At 45.8% G+C, this 14,298-nt stretch overlaps 7 protein-coding genes across 7 annotated transcripts; 5 read left to right on the forward strand and 2 right to left on the reverse strand.

The window, feature by feature from the left end:
* Window positions 1-720: 720 nt before the first annotated feature.
* On the forward strand, window positions 721-1,725 carry TRUGW13939_09373 (uncharacterized protein; the record flags this gene model as incomplete). Its single annotated transcript, XM_035492495.1, has 1 exon — window positions 721-1,725. One exon carries the CDS (start codon window positions 721-723, stop codon window positions 1,723-1,725), a length of 1,005 nt encoding a protein of 334 aa, XP_035348388.1.
* Window positions 1,726-2,801: 1,076 nt separating this feature from the next.
* On the forward strand, window positions 2,802-3,269 carry TRUGW13939_09374 (uncharacterized protein; the record flags this gene model as incomplete). The annotated part of the gene is made up of 1 exon (XM_035492496.1): window positions 2,802-3,269. One exon carries the CDS (start codon window positions 2,802-2,804, stop codon window positions 3,267-3,269), a length of 468 nt encoding a protein of 155 aa, XP_035348389.1.
* Window positions 3,270-4,041: 772 nt separating this feature from the next.
* Window positions 4,042-7,500, forward strand: TRUGW13939_09375 (uncharacterized protein; the record flags this gene model as incomplete). The annotated part of the gene is made up of 8 exons (XM_035492497.1): window positions 4,042-4,092; window positions 4,175-4,445; window positions 4,515-4,614; window positions 4,675-5,356; window positions 5,428-5,456; window positions 5,529-5,593; window positions 6,084-7,240; window positions 7,489-7,500. The coding sequence occupies 8 exons, from the start codon at window positions 4,042-4,044 to the stop codon at window positions 7,498-7,500; spliced, it is 2,367 nt and encodes a 788-aa protein (XP_035348390.1).
* Window positions 7,501-7,665: 165 nt separating this feature from the next.
* TRUGW13939_09376 (uncharacterized protein) lies at window positions 7,666-8,413 on the reverse strand (the record flags this gene model as incomplete). The annotated part of the gene is made up of 2 exons (XM_035492498.1): window positions 7,666-8,288; window positions 8,344-8,413. The coding sequence occupies 2 exons, from the start codon at window positions 8,411-8,413 to the stop codon at window positions 7,666-7,668; spliced, it is 693 nt and encodes a 230-aa protein (XP_035348391.1).
* A 533-nt stretch (window positions 8,414-8,946) lies between these two features.
* TRUGW13939_09377 (uncharacterized protein) lies at window positions 8,947-9,565 on the forward strand (the record flags this gene model as incomplete). The annotated part of the gene is made up of 2 exons (XM_035492499.1): window positions 8,947-9,270; window positions 9,335-9,565. 2 exons carry the CDS (start codon window positions 8,947-8,949, stop codon window positions 9,563-9,565), a joined length of 555 nt encoding a protein of 184 aa, XP_035348392.1.
* A 110-nt stretch (window positions 9,566-9,675) lies between these two features.
* On the reverse strand, window positions 9,676-11,932 carry TRUGW13939_09378 (uncharacterized protein; the record flags this gene model as incomplete). The annotated part of the gene is made up of 2 exons (XM_035492500.1): window positions 9,676-11,224; window positions 11,280-11,932. 2 exons carry the CDS (start codon window positions 11,930-11,932, stop codon window positions 9,676-9,678), a joined length of 2,202 nt encoding a protein of 733 aa, XP_035348393.1.
* A 1,066-nt stretch (window positions 11,933-12,998) lies between these two features.
* On the forward strand, window positions 12,999-14,206 carry TRUGW13939_09379 (uncharacterized protein; the record flags this gene model as incomplete). The annotated part of the gene is made up of 3 exons (XM_035492501.1): window positions 12,999-13,007; window positions 13,074-13,645; window positions 13,717-14,206. The coding sequence occupies 3 exons, from the start codon at window positions 12,999-13,001 to the stop codon at window positions 14,204-14,206; spliced, it is 1,071 nt and encodes a 356-aa protein (XP_035348394.1).
* Window positions 14,207-14,298: the final 92 nt, after the last annotated feature.

A 14,298-nucleotide genomic window follows, 5' to 3' on the forward strand; every position in this document is an offset into this window, starting at 1 on the left:
GCGAATGGAATCGTCACAATGTAGTGCCAAGAGTATCAGCTCTTATCCAAGATATGGTTGTGTATGTGACTATGGGTAAGATCACAGCCTTGGAAGCTACATTCCTTGAGGGCTATTTGTGAAAAATACTGCAACTTTATGTCGAGGGAGAAATGAGAGACAGACAGACAATGATCATCGACGAAAAATTTCAAGAGAGGAACGACTCTGTTATATCTAAAAACTGTGGGGGGGTTTGTTCCACGAAACCCTAAATTGCCTGTCAGTTAGCCGACATGGATTGTATGGTTGGAGGTTTTCAGGCTAATTCAAGCCAGAGTCAAGTGCTATGTGCCCCGTAAAGATCGAGTTGTAATTAAATATAATGAGTTTGGTAGGTTGTTTGTACATTGATAATCATTGGCGTAGTTCTTGAACATAATTTCGATACAGTTACTGCTAATCCCACAAATGAGAGAAAAATTAGAAAACTGGCTCCCCTCATTTCACTATGGCGGCCTATTAAATTGCTTCGTGGTGTGATGCATCTTGCATGACTAGCCGAAGACGAGCCAATTAGCACATGTTGTCGATTTGCACTGGTTGATTTCTACCCAGCCCAGCCTTGTTTCTGTTTTCCTTTCTTCCATACACTTCAATTGAGACTATAATTTTCCATTACTTCTGATTTTAAAAAGGGGTACTTTTTTTTCCACGTTGCGTGCTAGAGCTACTTCGGCGATGGCGACTACTACCAAAATGAGTCCTTTAAACCGAAATTCCTACAGCGTAGCGATCCTCTGCCCTTTGGAAGTAGAGCGGAGTGCCATCAGAGGCATGATGGATGAAGAACACGAGCAACTCCCTTCTGTGACCGGCGACTTCAAGATTTATACACTCGGACAGCTCTCTGGACACAATGTTGTTGTTGCGTCTTTGCCAGTAGGCCACCAGGGCAAGGTTTCAGCAGCACACGTCGCAAACAGAATTTCGGAATCGTTTCCGTCGATTAGTCTTCGCTTGCTTGTTGGTACAGCCGGCGGTATTCCGAGTACAAGAAACAATATCAGGCTCGGGGATGTTGTGATTAGTATTCCATCTGGTGATAAAAGCGGGGTTGTTGAATACGACCTAGGGAAGAGCACAATTACAGGATTTCAGAGAAAGGGTTACTTGTATCCTCCGCCAACTGAATGGTTAACAGTGCTGCCCCAGATGCAATCCGATCACAGGCTTCATGGCTCAAATGTTACCCAGTTCATTAGCGAAATGCTGGATAGATATCCACAAATGTCTGAATACTCACGACCGCCAGATTCAACAGACCTTTTGTTCAATTCAAATTACCATCATGAATCCCGGGAAATCACTTGCAAAGACTGCGGTAAATATCAGACTGTTGAACGTCCTACACGTGAAGAATCCAATGTTCCCCAGCTACACTATGGTCTCATTGCCTCAGGAGATCAAGTCATAAAAAATGCATCCGAACGAGAAAAAATTAGCGAATCTCTTGATGACGCACTATGTTTTGAAATGGAAGCTGCTGGCCTAATGAACGAGTTTAGGTGTATCGTTATTAGGGGGATATCCAACTACGCCGATTCACATAAGAACGACCTATGGCAGCGTTATGCCGCCGCCGCTGCCGCCGGTGTCGCGAAAGAATTGCTTGGATATAAAAATCCCGCAATAGGTACGCAGAAATTTATAGAAAGTGCTTTTGAATGGGAGCTCCTGGTTTGAAAAGAAAATGAATGCTGATAGCATGGTTATAGAGAAAGTCGCTACGCCAGCCGATGTACTTGAAGTTATTAAAAGCACATACCCAGATCAAGATCCATTTCAGTATTTTGCTGATATCCGGGGCGAACTTACCAGTGGAGAGATGCCAAATAAATCCGAGTATTATCCGCGCCTCATAGCGCAAGAACCAGTCTCCCATTCACGGCTACGAATCACGCCAATAGATCACGAAAGGAAGCCAGGGCCCTAATGAAAATGAGCCTGTATCCAACAGAATTATACACTCCCAAAATTTTCTCTTTTCGGTCCGCATGTCTACAAAATTTCAAAAAAACTATATTTATACGTGGTTTTATTCTTCTCACAAAACAAAAAATTCTGATCGTTGAGCGTTATCAAATGAGGAAATGTTTTACATTGCAGCCTCTTTACCGGTAGATCAGGGTATTAACAACACCCATGCGCACAACTTTTGTACATCATTATGAAATTATGAATACAATTATAAGCATAAATCCCTTTTGAACTAAAAAAAAAAGATCGTAATCTCCGCTAAACTAACTGGCTATCCGGCTATATTTATTTAATGCACTATGTCACTTTGGAAAGAAAAAGATGTCGTCTAAACGCCCTCAGGCGATTGCCCGAAGATCTTCATTTTGAAGGACAAAAATGTCGCAGACGAGCTATATTAAACTCTCGGTGTTTCAACTTTCCTGTTTCTCGTACCTAGGCCAACATTGAAGTCTCATTGGCGCTAAACCGCCGATGATTACTCGCTACTGCGGGACTAAACAAAGTCTGTGTTGCATTTAGAGGGCCGTGTTTATCCTCGAGCAATGAACACTTGTGGGTGTCAAATCTAAAACAGCGGATTATCGGCAAGAAGAATTCGAGATATGAGTGCTTTTCAGTCCTAACGAAGAGTTGTCTTATTAAATAGCTAGTATTTCCTATACGTCTACAAGCTCTTTTCAGTATACTCTCAATTAATACATGCTCTTCTCTTGGAACCGCTCGATTACTTATCAATTCATCTCCAGTTCCTTGAAACTCCAACGATTTTAAACTCCAGTATGAAGAATCTTAACACGGTTTTCCTCATGGCTGCAAGCATCAGCGCAGTGCAGGCACAAACCAAAGCCACTTTCACTCACTATGGCTCTGGTGACCAAAACGGGTCACCAAACTGTGCCACAGCAGTAAATGCCTGTGGCGATCCTTCTCAGTACTCAACGCCTTATACGGCCGCCCTCAGCCAAAAACAGTTTGGTGTTGGCCCCAATGAGGGTGCTGGGCCCGCGTGCGGAACTTGCTACCAATTGACCATCCAAACCGACACGAGTGGCAATTCTGTGACTGAGAATACGATCAAGGTTGTTGTGAACAACCTCTGCCCCATAGACGGTAATCCAATCTGTGATGTACCGAATCAGTACGGAGGGGAGATTCATTTTGATCTGTGCAGCGACACGGGAGCTGCCGCTGCTTTCTTCACTACCTCAGGAGACGGCATTGGGACAGCAGAACAGGTCGCTTGTTGACCTACTTGATATTTTTTTTTCTATCTTCAAATATTGAAATAGAAAAGTGTTGGTGTCTCTGTGGTTTAACCTTGATCTATTATACCCTCGGACATTTGTGTACTCAACTCTTACGTTAGTAAGGTTCAAAAAAAGTTTCATATTAATTTCAACTAAATTGATTCTGCATCCATTTGAGAAGTAAGTAAAGCGTTGTTAAATAGTCTGATCTCCGCTCAATAGTTTAAGCTTCTTAGGCTCGGGTGATGGGCATATTAATTAACTGTAGCCATAGACCCACACAATGCCTAATTTAACTCTTAATAGTTCGTTATTTAAAGTTATTATAGGTTAGTAAGAAATAGTTTCTAATAAGGTCTAGACATAAACTTAATATTTATAAAAATCAGAGTTGTTTATATTATTCGTTTCGAAGCCCTAGCACAGAATGCTTAACAAAAAGATCAGTTGATTTAGACCTTCACTAAAATGGAACTTCAAGATATGTGATAGAATTGCATTACATGAAACAAAGAATATTAAAACTAAATGGGAGTTCCTTATTTAGATGATTGTGTAGTAATCTGCATTTTCTTCAACGATCAGCCTTGTAAATCTGCCTTGCGGGGAGCGGGGCTAGTTTTTATGTACTGCCACGTCACTCAGCCTCAGATTAGTACTTCCAATATGCAAAACTGGCGTGTGACTTTTTTCTATTTTATTCAGTGTTTAATAACGTCTTTACGCTTGTGATATACACCTTGTCATCTTCTCATACAGTTTTTGCCAAAACATGGCCTGCGCGAATGTTGGAAGCTCAAACCCTGATATCGCAGGGCTAGGGGTAAGGCGAGAGAAAAGAAATATTTCCCATATTCTCATCAGTTTGCATTAAGTTTCAAAGGCTAACATGCTGTTGAGCGCAGATTATTCTTTCATTTGTCATCCAAGGTGGTTTGTCGTTTGCGTTGTCTATATATTCTGCTGGTTTGGACACCAGATTTGCAGAAGTGAGGCTTCCGAAGATCTCGCAAAAGTTAATGACAGTCTTCTTTCCTCGATCAGACCGTGACGATATTGAGAAATGCCATGTTCTCAATGAAAGGAAATCCAATGTTCGATTAATTTCACGCCGGTTGAAAAAGTGGTACATCGACCAATTGCTAGCTATCATCAGTGATGTGCAGACATTGAATGGTAGGTTGGAAAAAAAAAAAACACCAAAAAGATACAGCTGAAATTACGTTATTATACACTGATAGAAAGTGCCTGAAGGGATCTCACTCTTGATTGGAGCTATGGCTCAACACGCTACTTTAAACTTGTACCATTATCACATTATTTATGACATAGCCAGCTTAACCGGGTAAGTAGTATAAACTGGGCTCACTGCATCTTACTGGAATTGAATTAACCGTCTTGACAGAATTTCAGTTTGTGCTTCGCTCGTGAATGTGTTTGGGCATAAGAAAACTTCTATTTTGGATCGTTCCCTTTTATTGGTCGTCTTCCTATTCTTATATCTCGCTTTTGTCATCATGTTCGGCATGAAGTTAAAAACATGGGATGATGATATTCCTGGACAGTGCTATAATGCTGACCGAATTTCGGATTCGACATCCTCGCATCCTTACGTGGACAACATATACCTTTCGTTGACCTGCCTATATTTTGTTGTTAGCATGGGACTCTGTTTACAAGTCCCCATGTTACCATCACATGATATATTGACGAAAACCGGAAAAGATATTTCAGCAGATCTTGGAATCTTCCAGGAGAATAAACAGCTTTCTTCCACTGACGTGGGATTGTTGTTCGTTATAGGTGTCATCAATGTGCTATCAACTAAACTACCCCCAAAGCTACGACAACTGTGCGACCTTTTCGTGGAGAGTGTCAAACAACTCAATTATGTGGTGACAGACAATAAATTCAGCGTTCTGCTACTTGCGCTGGTTCAATATCCACTACATACCTACATGTTGATCGCATTGAGAGAAGGAAACGACAAGCTTCTGGATGGAGACTCTGAGAACTATTGGGGATTCGGCCAGGTGGTCGCTTTGATCTTGCTGGCGTCGTCTCTTCTGCAAGGTGCTCGACTCATAGTAGGTACGTTGTCGACCCTGTTTACTTAGCTCTAGAGAGGAGGTTTTGGTTAACGCAAAGGTCGATTTAGAGTATCATGGAAAGTCAAAAAGCATTGAGGTGAGACTATATTCCCAGGCTAATCGACTTGAGTTTGATAAATTCGATTTTCCTAACCATTCCACTGCTCAGAACATTCAACGCCGCGATATGCGTAGGAGGAGAAGCTGCCAATGGTAATATAGATCGCTGTCTAGGTGAGTTATGTTTGCAGAAATATATGGAAGAAAACCTCTCTCGGATTAAACAATCTTGTTTCCTCTTGCTATCCTGTATTCAGTCCCAATCTATGATCAATTTATGTTTGTATTGTTTGAATCAGCCGGCATTGTGGCGGCCCCCACCCTAAGAAGGGGAAACTGTGTTTCTATTGGTTAGTTGCCAAACTAGTGCACGGACCGGACCGCCGCTAGCCCCCGCCAGCCAATTAATTATACAGCATCTACTCCCTTATGAGACGAACTAGTTCGCATAGCCACGAGGCTGAAGCGAAGGGGGAGGACAAGTCGTCTGCGCCGCATTTTTGTTAAAAGAAGGCTGGAACGCCTGACGGGTATTGAGATGAAAGTACATACCATACATACGACACCTAATTTTCCAAGTACAATACTTATACGCCAAATTCCCAGGATACCCATACTCGTTACCCGATGGTTTGCTACAAAAGAATTACTTCCAAATGGAAAGGGTTCTCGCGGAAGAATAGTCACAAAAACAAAAATCGGTCTAGAGCTCGAAGCCGCCGACGCGAGAAGACGGGCAAGAATATTCTCAAAACCACGCTTACAAAGCGCCCCAACAATCCACTTTCGTCCATGAACAAATCAACTTCTACACCTTCTTCCCCTTCGCCGTCCGTCGAGAACTCATCTTCTACTCCCCCGCCTTTGCGTTCTTCTTCGCAAGTGTCATATCCAACGCTACCAAGAGGAGGGCCTTTCGTGCAGAATGACTCAACGAGTGTTACTTCACGATCGAACACTCCTGGCCAGTTGTCACCATATAGTATACCAAGTGTATCACTGATTGATTTGACCAACGATGACGACAACTCGTGCCCACCCACTCCGACTCCATCATCCCGCCTATCCCGCCAGCCCCGCAACAATTCGACGACGACGAAGGACAATCAATACATCGCCTACAAAGACTCAATAGAAGAGGGCGAAATTGACAGCAAAATTTATAGGCGGCTCGTCGAGGGACCGAAATCACTGAAATATCCAGCATCACTTGGTCATGTTTATTGCGTATTGCGAGAAGAAACTCCGGGATACATCAAGATCGGATCAACTGGGCATGATGTCGGTACGAGGATAGCCCGAATTAGTCCTAGGAAACGGTTTGGAACACTTAAATACACAGTATCAGCAATGTCCACTTATTTCCAGCTGGTTGAAAAGGTAATTCAAATTGAATTGCACAACCAGAGAAAGGTGTCAATGTTCAAGGATAAGTTGGGCGCGCAAACATATGAGCACACTGATAGAGGAGAAACGATAACCGGCTCCCCAAGACAGAAAATTGAGAGTGGAAAAACAGAATGGTTCCATATCGAAGCGAAGCATGCCGATGAAGTGCGCGACAAATGGATAACTTGGTCCACACAGCACATGCCATACAACAAAAATGGCGACTTAAACGAATTTTGGGAGAACTGGTTTAAACGGCAAATGGAAATAGATCCCTACCGCAAAGCTACGCATGGCAGTTTACATTTGCGTTGGAAGGGTCTCCTCAATCCTACACTATTGGAAAAATCCTGTCACTACCTGGCCAAGAGATGGCCCGTAGTCGACCAATGCTATCTTCGGGTGAAGCATAACCAACGGACTATTCCTTGGGTAACTTTGTTCTGCTTATGTTATGCATTTTTATACGTACCTAGTTTACGTATATGGATGGGAATTGGGAGTCTTTTGAATGCCTTGTTTCTTTTTCACGCAACAACGATAATACGAAAATGAAATGAAGATAAAGAAGAGTACCGGCTCCCACTCTACGTCTTCTTTTCGATTTTCTTGTTTTCTGTGTTGGTTGACGAGTTTCATTTGTTTTTCTTTTCTTGTTACTGTTTCAATATTATGAATAGATATGGTATTAGAATGTTACGATTTGAAATGAAGTCCGGGTTTATATTTTTACGCAACGAGTTCATTGCGTCAGTAATACAAGACTTATGTCAATTTCGGCTTAGAAAAATGTTAGTCGATAAAAAGGGTTTAACTAGACTAGTGAATTAATACGGACAGAAACTTCCAAGTACACATTAATTTGATACAATGACCCTCTTGTTGCTGAACTTATCGCCTTCCTTCCCCGATGCTACATCTATCATCCACCTGGCACAGCTTTCGCGAGTGATAAACAAGCTAGCTCCTGACTCGGTGCTGTCAAAGGTTTTCACAGGCTTTTGGCCACAATCTTTGAGTCCCACGGGCAGTGCAAGAGTCCACGAGATTTCACTTGCACAGTTTGCCTCGATCTCATCGTTAACCTCATTGTGATCCACATAAGATTTAGAAATATTGCTGTACTTCATCATGAATCGAAATAGGTAAGGCGTGACTGAGTAGCTTTCGCCAACACCGAGGGCGCTCATCACAACCAAGCGAGGCCTGCCCACTGGCTGCTGTTTCTGCGTGCGTAGAGCCCGCGTGGCATTGGCGGTTGAGTCTGCGAGTAGGCGTGGTGGTCCAATGAATTTCCCCCAGGGGTTTTGACCAACGCGCTGGGCACTGAGGAATACGAGAACTGCATCAACGGCAACACCGGCAGCTTCGAAAGCCCGTTGCACATCCTCGTCTGATAGACAAGAGCCTTCGACGATGGTGACTGCAGCATGCGGCTCTATCCCTTGGGCTTTACGGACAAGAATAGTGACCAAGAAGCCTGAAGCGAGAGATTAGCAACCGTATTTTACTAATTTTGATGAAAATGGACCAACCTTGTTCTAGTGCATACTTATAACCGTAGACGCCGGTTCGCCCTGTCGCTCCCAGAATGAAGAGATGCATTTCGCCTTGATAGTTTGTCGACTCTAAATTATAATGCACAATGGATGAGCGGAAGACTGAATTTTAATAGCCAACGGATTTGTAATAGAACAATCCTATTTTTTTTTCTGTCACGCAAATTGCTAGAGTCAATAATAATACCTACAATTAGTTATTGTACTTGTTATCGCATAGTTGCGTCAGGACCGGCGGGATTCGATATTCAACCTAATTCCGGCGTTCCGCATCTGGCTTACTATGGCTTACCTCTTTATAGCCAACCAGAACGCTTAGAGAGCATCCGAATGTCAGTATAAAGCGAAACTTAAGAGAAGAGTGCTGGCTGATCTATAAACTCTCCCAAAGCGACATTATAGTCTCGCATTGAATAACCGGGATTGGAGCAGTCCTGAAATCCTGAACACGAAGTAGGCTACGCAACTCACGCCTAAGTTGGTATTTAACTAGCGGAAAAAAATCCATTTTACTTCAATAAACATATACAAGCTATTTATCGAAAGTCCTCATTAGATAAACTCTTCTAGTGGTTAGTCATGGCTTGTACTCTTGATATATTGAGCATCAAGCAAAAAAGTCTCGATTTTGTGAACTTGCTCGGCAACGAACATGACACGACCTCTGATAAAATCGTTGGTCTTCTCGCCACCGAGTTCGCAGTACAGCATGCCGATCTCCCTCCTTCTGAAGGAGGCCGCGACGCGTTTTTGACCAAGCTAGGACAAAGGTTGAAGCTTGCCAAGGGACATGCCAGTGTCGAGGTAAAACATGTCGTTGCGGAGGTATTCGAGGACGGGGCCAAGGGCGGACAGTGCTGGGTTTATAGTACGAAGAACACGCCATTTGGATCTACCAATAGCGTAGGTTGCTTCTGAACTTCCTGTAAGTAGCAGAATTTGGACTGACAAGAAGACTTTCATATAGCTCGATATGATTACATTCGACGCCGAGGGCAAGATCGTTCATTGTCAGGATCTCCACGGGCCTAGCTACGGAGCGTACTCGAGCTTCTTCAAATGGCTCGTGGAATTTGTGTTTGGAATACCGACACACAAATCCTATCAAGCTGTGCCGAAAAACCCAGCCCTAGTTCCTGAGTTCTCGAGCGATTTGAAGAATGTCGTAAAGGGTGTAGACGCAATACACTCTAAATAGGTTTCGTATTGATTTCCCCGTCCTTGGTTCCTCGCTATTGCGGAGCTGATCGTACATGTTTGTTATATAGATATGCCGTGAATAGTATTACACCAAATAAATTGAACGTATTACCGCCGTTGATCCGACAAGAAAAAAGGAAAATCCGTATTCGCTAGCCCCTCTCCGCTAGGCGCAAGCAGGTCGTAGCCCATACCCAGAGTCCACAGCTCTTCGTCTTGAAAATCCCAATTCTCGTACGACGAGGACATATCCGATATGGGCTGCAACGGGTATGTATAGTTTGAATTCGACGGGGTATCTGCATCAAAAACGATTCCCTGCTGTTGTGGCGGCGGCTGCTGCTGCTGCTGCTGGTTCTCTAGCATGTATGAAGATGTGGCTGTTTGCTGATTCGGGGACATCATCATCCAAGTGGACGAAGAAGGTCGATTGCGATCCATTTCCAAGGCCCTGTTGTTCCACTGTAACTGCGAATTCCCCTGTGCAGAAGCAGTATCCAGCTGGTACACTTTTTTCTGATCAGCCCGCGAAGCCTGCTTGAGTATGCGGTCGAATCCATTGGCCATGCTAAACACCATATGATTTGCACCAGCTTTGCAGCTCCGCAGTAACTTGATGATGCCCTCAATCAGTGGCCGTGTTGTTTCTGTGGGGTCTATGGTGATGCCAATGACGTGCCACCGATGAGCCATTTTCATGAGAAAGACTACTGCAAAGGCGATCATCGAGTGCAGGTACAGTGGCATGCCCACAAGCCCTTCACGAGATCCTGGTTCTTCGATAAAATACCGAAGCAGCGCATGAGACGCCTCGATGGCTCGCAGCGTCAGCGGCCGTAGGCTAGTCGGCAAATCCTGGAGATTCTCCAACGGCCGGCCGCGTAGAACGAGCGAGTGGAGCACTAAGTTGCTAAAGTGATAATGCAAATCGACTTCCCCCAATGGTAGACCAAACGATTCAAAGGACTGCGGCGTTTTCCAGCGTTCTTTCCACATGCGCACGTCTTCGGTGAACCGTAAATGCGTCATGACGGAGGCATCGTCGCCGCCCATTGTTCGCTTGGGCTCGAGGCCAAATGTTTCGAATGCCTTGCTCAGAATCACGAAGCCGGTGACCTGGGCGATAAGAGCCCGGTCTTGTGCCGTGCACCAGGGTGACTTTAAAAGCACTTCGTAATCCTTGATGGGCCGTAGTTCCGCCATAACGGGAGGCCGTCCGTACGCAATACTGGACTGGTGGTCGAGGACAAAAAGAAGATACCACAGTCTTGCCTTTTCAAGACACTCTCGTCGTACATCGTCGCTAATTTCCGGAGTGTGGAAGGCTTCGTAAAAGGCATGGTGGAGATTGAGCTCGGTAGCCATTCGGATACTCAGACCACTCAGTTTCCAGCTTAGGTCGGGCTGCCAGAGAGCAGCCACGCAGAGCCCGCGGATGTCGTCCAATGTGTGGAATCGATCAAAAATGGCAGACGATACAAGTCCCAGGAAACGGCCGTGACAGGCCTCGTGGATCTTCTCGTACCCAGAGATATGGAGAGCACTGACCAGCATAATGGCCGTAAACAGCACGGTCGATGAGGTACGCACTGTTTCCAAACTGGCATCGGGCGGGATGGAGGCAGAGAAAAGATGCGGCGACAGGAGTGTTTTGAATCTATGCAATGCGTTAGACCAATCAATATAAAGCCCTGATAACATCCCAGACATACAGTTCGAACATCTCCTCGGCCTGCTCATACGTGATAACCTTTTCCGAAATCAGATCCGTGTCCATCCGTCTCATGCCGCCCTTTCGCCGCTGCTTCACGCTCCGTAGCTGACTACAAAGCCCGTTGAGTCGAGTGGCTTCAATCAAACTATGCATCGGTCCTGGTGATACATCTCGCTGCTCGCCCCTTTTCTCGATCCCAGAGCCCGGATCCTGCGAATTCTGTCGCGTGGACCGCGGTGACTGCACTGGCTCGACAATGGGCGTTTGCGCATATAGGTCTAGGGCGGGCATGTTAAGCTTTTCCAACATATCCTCCACGGCGCGCTCGATTTTGAAAATGGTAATGTTTGTCTGCTGCTGCCATCCTTCTCCGCCGACATCGCCGCCGACTGCTACCCACGGCCGCTTGCGAATACATTGCAGACCGAGGCGCACGCAGCGCGAGCAGCTGCGCATGTCGCGGTCGGCAGAGTCGCATTTTATTTTCAGCTTGCGGCATGTGGAGCATGCTCGGCCCTTTCGTGATGGTTGGATGGTGGCGGTGGTAGGTGTTGCGCCTGGGGAGCTTGCTCTCCGCTGTCGTTTTGTTGGCGGGCTGGAAGCGTCGGCCGTGGGGGGAGCTGCTGGCTCTGCAAAGTCGGCTTTCTCCATGTCGTCGGATACAGGAAAACCGACGGGCTTTTAAAATTCGAAATGCATTCCCCTCAACAAGATAATTGGAAGTTATTCGTGCAGAGCAGGTGGGCAATCGCGTCCACGAATTTCGGTCTATTCTAAAAGGGCTAGTTTCGGTCTAAAGTCCGGGGAACTTCTAGGCCCACCTTGATAGACTGGCCAATAATAGACATTCAGATCTAGATGACATTCTGAGCAATGATACGCATGTTGAAGATTGTATTGAAGACATTGCTACTGGGTTTAACTTCGGTACCTTGATATGAAACGGGGTGCTAGTTAGAGTATGTAGTATATTCTCGTCACTCATTTCTTTGAGGAAATATAAGAGACATCGGCAGATAAAGAGAGGATTTATCAATGGCGTTTACACATGTAAATTGTTACCTTATGGAGCTGTTTCCACCAAGCAAGAGAAATAATTGTTTTTTAGAAAATATATAGCCTTGATGACGCCCTAAAGAAAGCTCTCGATATACACGGTGAAATGCATTGCATGTACTCAGGCTCTTCTAGCCCTTTTTTGTCAATGCCACCCAGTAATTGGCCACCCCGATTCCCACCCAGACATTATAAACTCTTCCTACAGATATTAATTTCCCTTCCCATGTGATAAACAGACTCTTTAATCCATCACGAGTCATTACACTCGGCGGAACGTCCGACAATGAGCCCCGCAGCCAAACCGCGGAGAACCCGGCGTGGTACGGTCAACACCCGTCGGCCTCAGTCGGCATGTGGCCGACTCGCTTTTCTTGTCGGGGAACTTGACCGGCTGATGATTTCTCCTGGTTAGAGGGGATCGACTATGCCGGTAAATGCCAGCTGAGTCTGCAGCAGGCCGCAGGGCATACGTGCCGATGGCTTTGAAATAACAAGTGTGCCCCGCGAGGTGGTTAACTGCATAACTCTATTTTGCTCTTGGAGAAAGCCCGAGCACCGGCATTTCAATATATCATCCATCCATGTTGATAGCTTTCTCGACTATACATTAAAACCACCGCAGTAAGAGAGTTGGCAATATTTGATACAAAAATTCACAATGTCTCCGGTATGTCTCTCTTAAAGTACAATCTGTTGTTGTCCCAACCCTGTATAGAGCTGAATCGCTATACAGAACACAGTCTCCCGGCCTCGCATCGCCGTCACCTTGGGTGACCCAGCCGGTGTCGGTCCTGAACTGGCAGCCAAGCTCCTAGCCGATCCCCAAAATCGAGCGCGCGCAGACCTTATTGTGCTGGCCGACAAAAGCGAAGTCGAAGCCGCCGCCGCAGTCGCCCAAGTAAACATCCCCATCGCAGATGCTGCGGGGCCACAGAGCGTCAAGGTGCTAGACGATGGCACTGCTCCGACAACGCCGATTGCGCGCGGCAAGATTTCGATTGAGGCTGGACAAAGGACGTTGTATCAATTGCGGCGTGCGGTGGCTCTTGTTAACCAGGGTGAAGCGGATGCTATTGTCTTTACCCCATTGAACAAGACCTCATTGCATATGGCCGGTATGCATGAGGAGGACGAACTGCGCTGGTTTGCCATGCATATGGGCCACGAGGGTGTGACCAGTGAGATCAACATCATCCCAGGCCTGTGGACGTCGCGTGTTACCAGCCATGTCGGCATCAAAGACGTTTCAGGGCGTATCAACAAGAACGGGGTCAAAGAAGCTATTAATCTACTACACAGCCTGCTGTAAGTGATCCTTGCCCGCCCGAGGGAAAAAAAAAGAAAACTCCAGTCTAACAGCAAAAAAAAAAAAAAAGCTCCGACTCTGGCATTCAGAACCCGCGCATTGGCGTCTGCGCTCTAAACCCACACAACGGCGAAAACGGGCTCTTTGGCCGCGAAGAAATCGACGAGATCCGCCCTGGAGTGGCCATGGCACAGGAACTGGGAATAGATGCCAAAGGCCCCTTCCCATCCGATACCATCTTCGTCGGCCGCGCCAATTACGATGGCATCGTGACCATGTACCACGACCAAGGACAGATTGCGCTCAAGGTTATTGGGTTTGACGGCGGTGTCACCGTGCAGGGTGGTTTGCCCGTTGTGATTGCGACTCCGGCGCATGGCACTGCGTTTGATATTGCCGGGAAGAACATTGCGAGTGTCAAGAGCAGCCAGAATGCGCTGGATATCGCTATTACGGTTGCTACTCAAAAGGTGGCCAGAGACAATGCCAAGGCAGCGAGTGTTCAGATTCCTGTCAAGGCTAACGTGAATCAGGTGGAGGTTGCTGCTGTGACTGTTTAGAGTTTTTGTGTTTTTGTATAGATTTTTATGTGTATTTTTTTTCATTTGGTAGACGCATTGATGGTTAGAGCATTCTTAGACTTTCAATGTTA

The sequence above is a fragment of the Talaromyces rugulosus genome, chromosome V (genome assembly GCF_013368755.1).
Source record: "Talaromyces rugulosus chromosome V, complete sequence".
Taxonomy (NCBI): domain Eukaryota; kingdom Fungi; phylum Ascomycota; class Eurotiomycetes; order Eurotiales; family Trichocomaceae; genus Talaromyces; species Talaromyces rugulosus.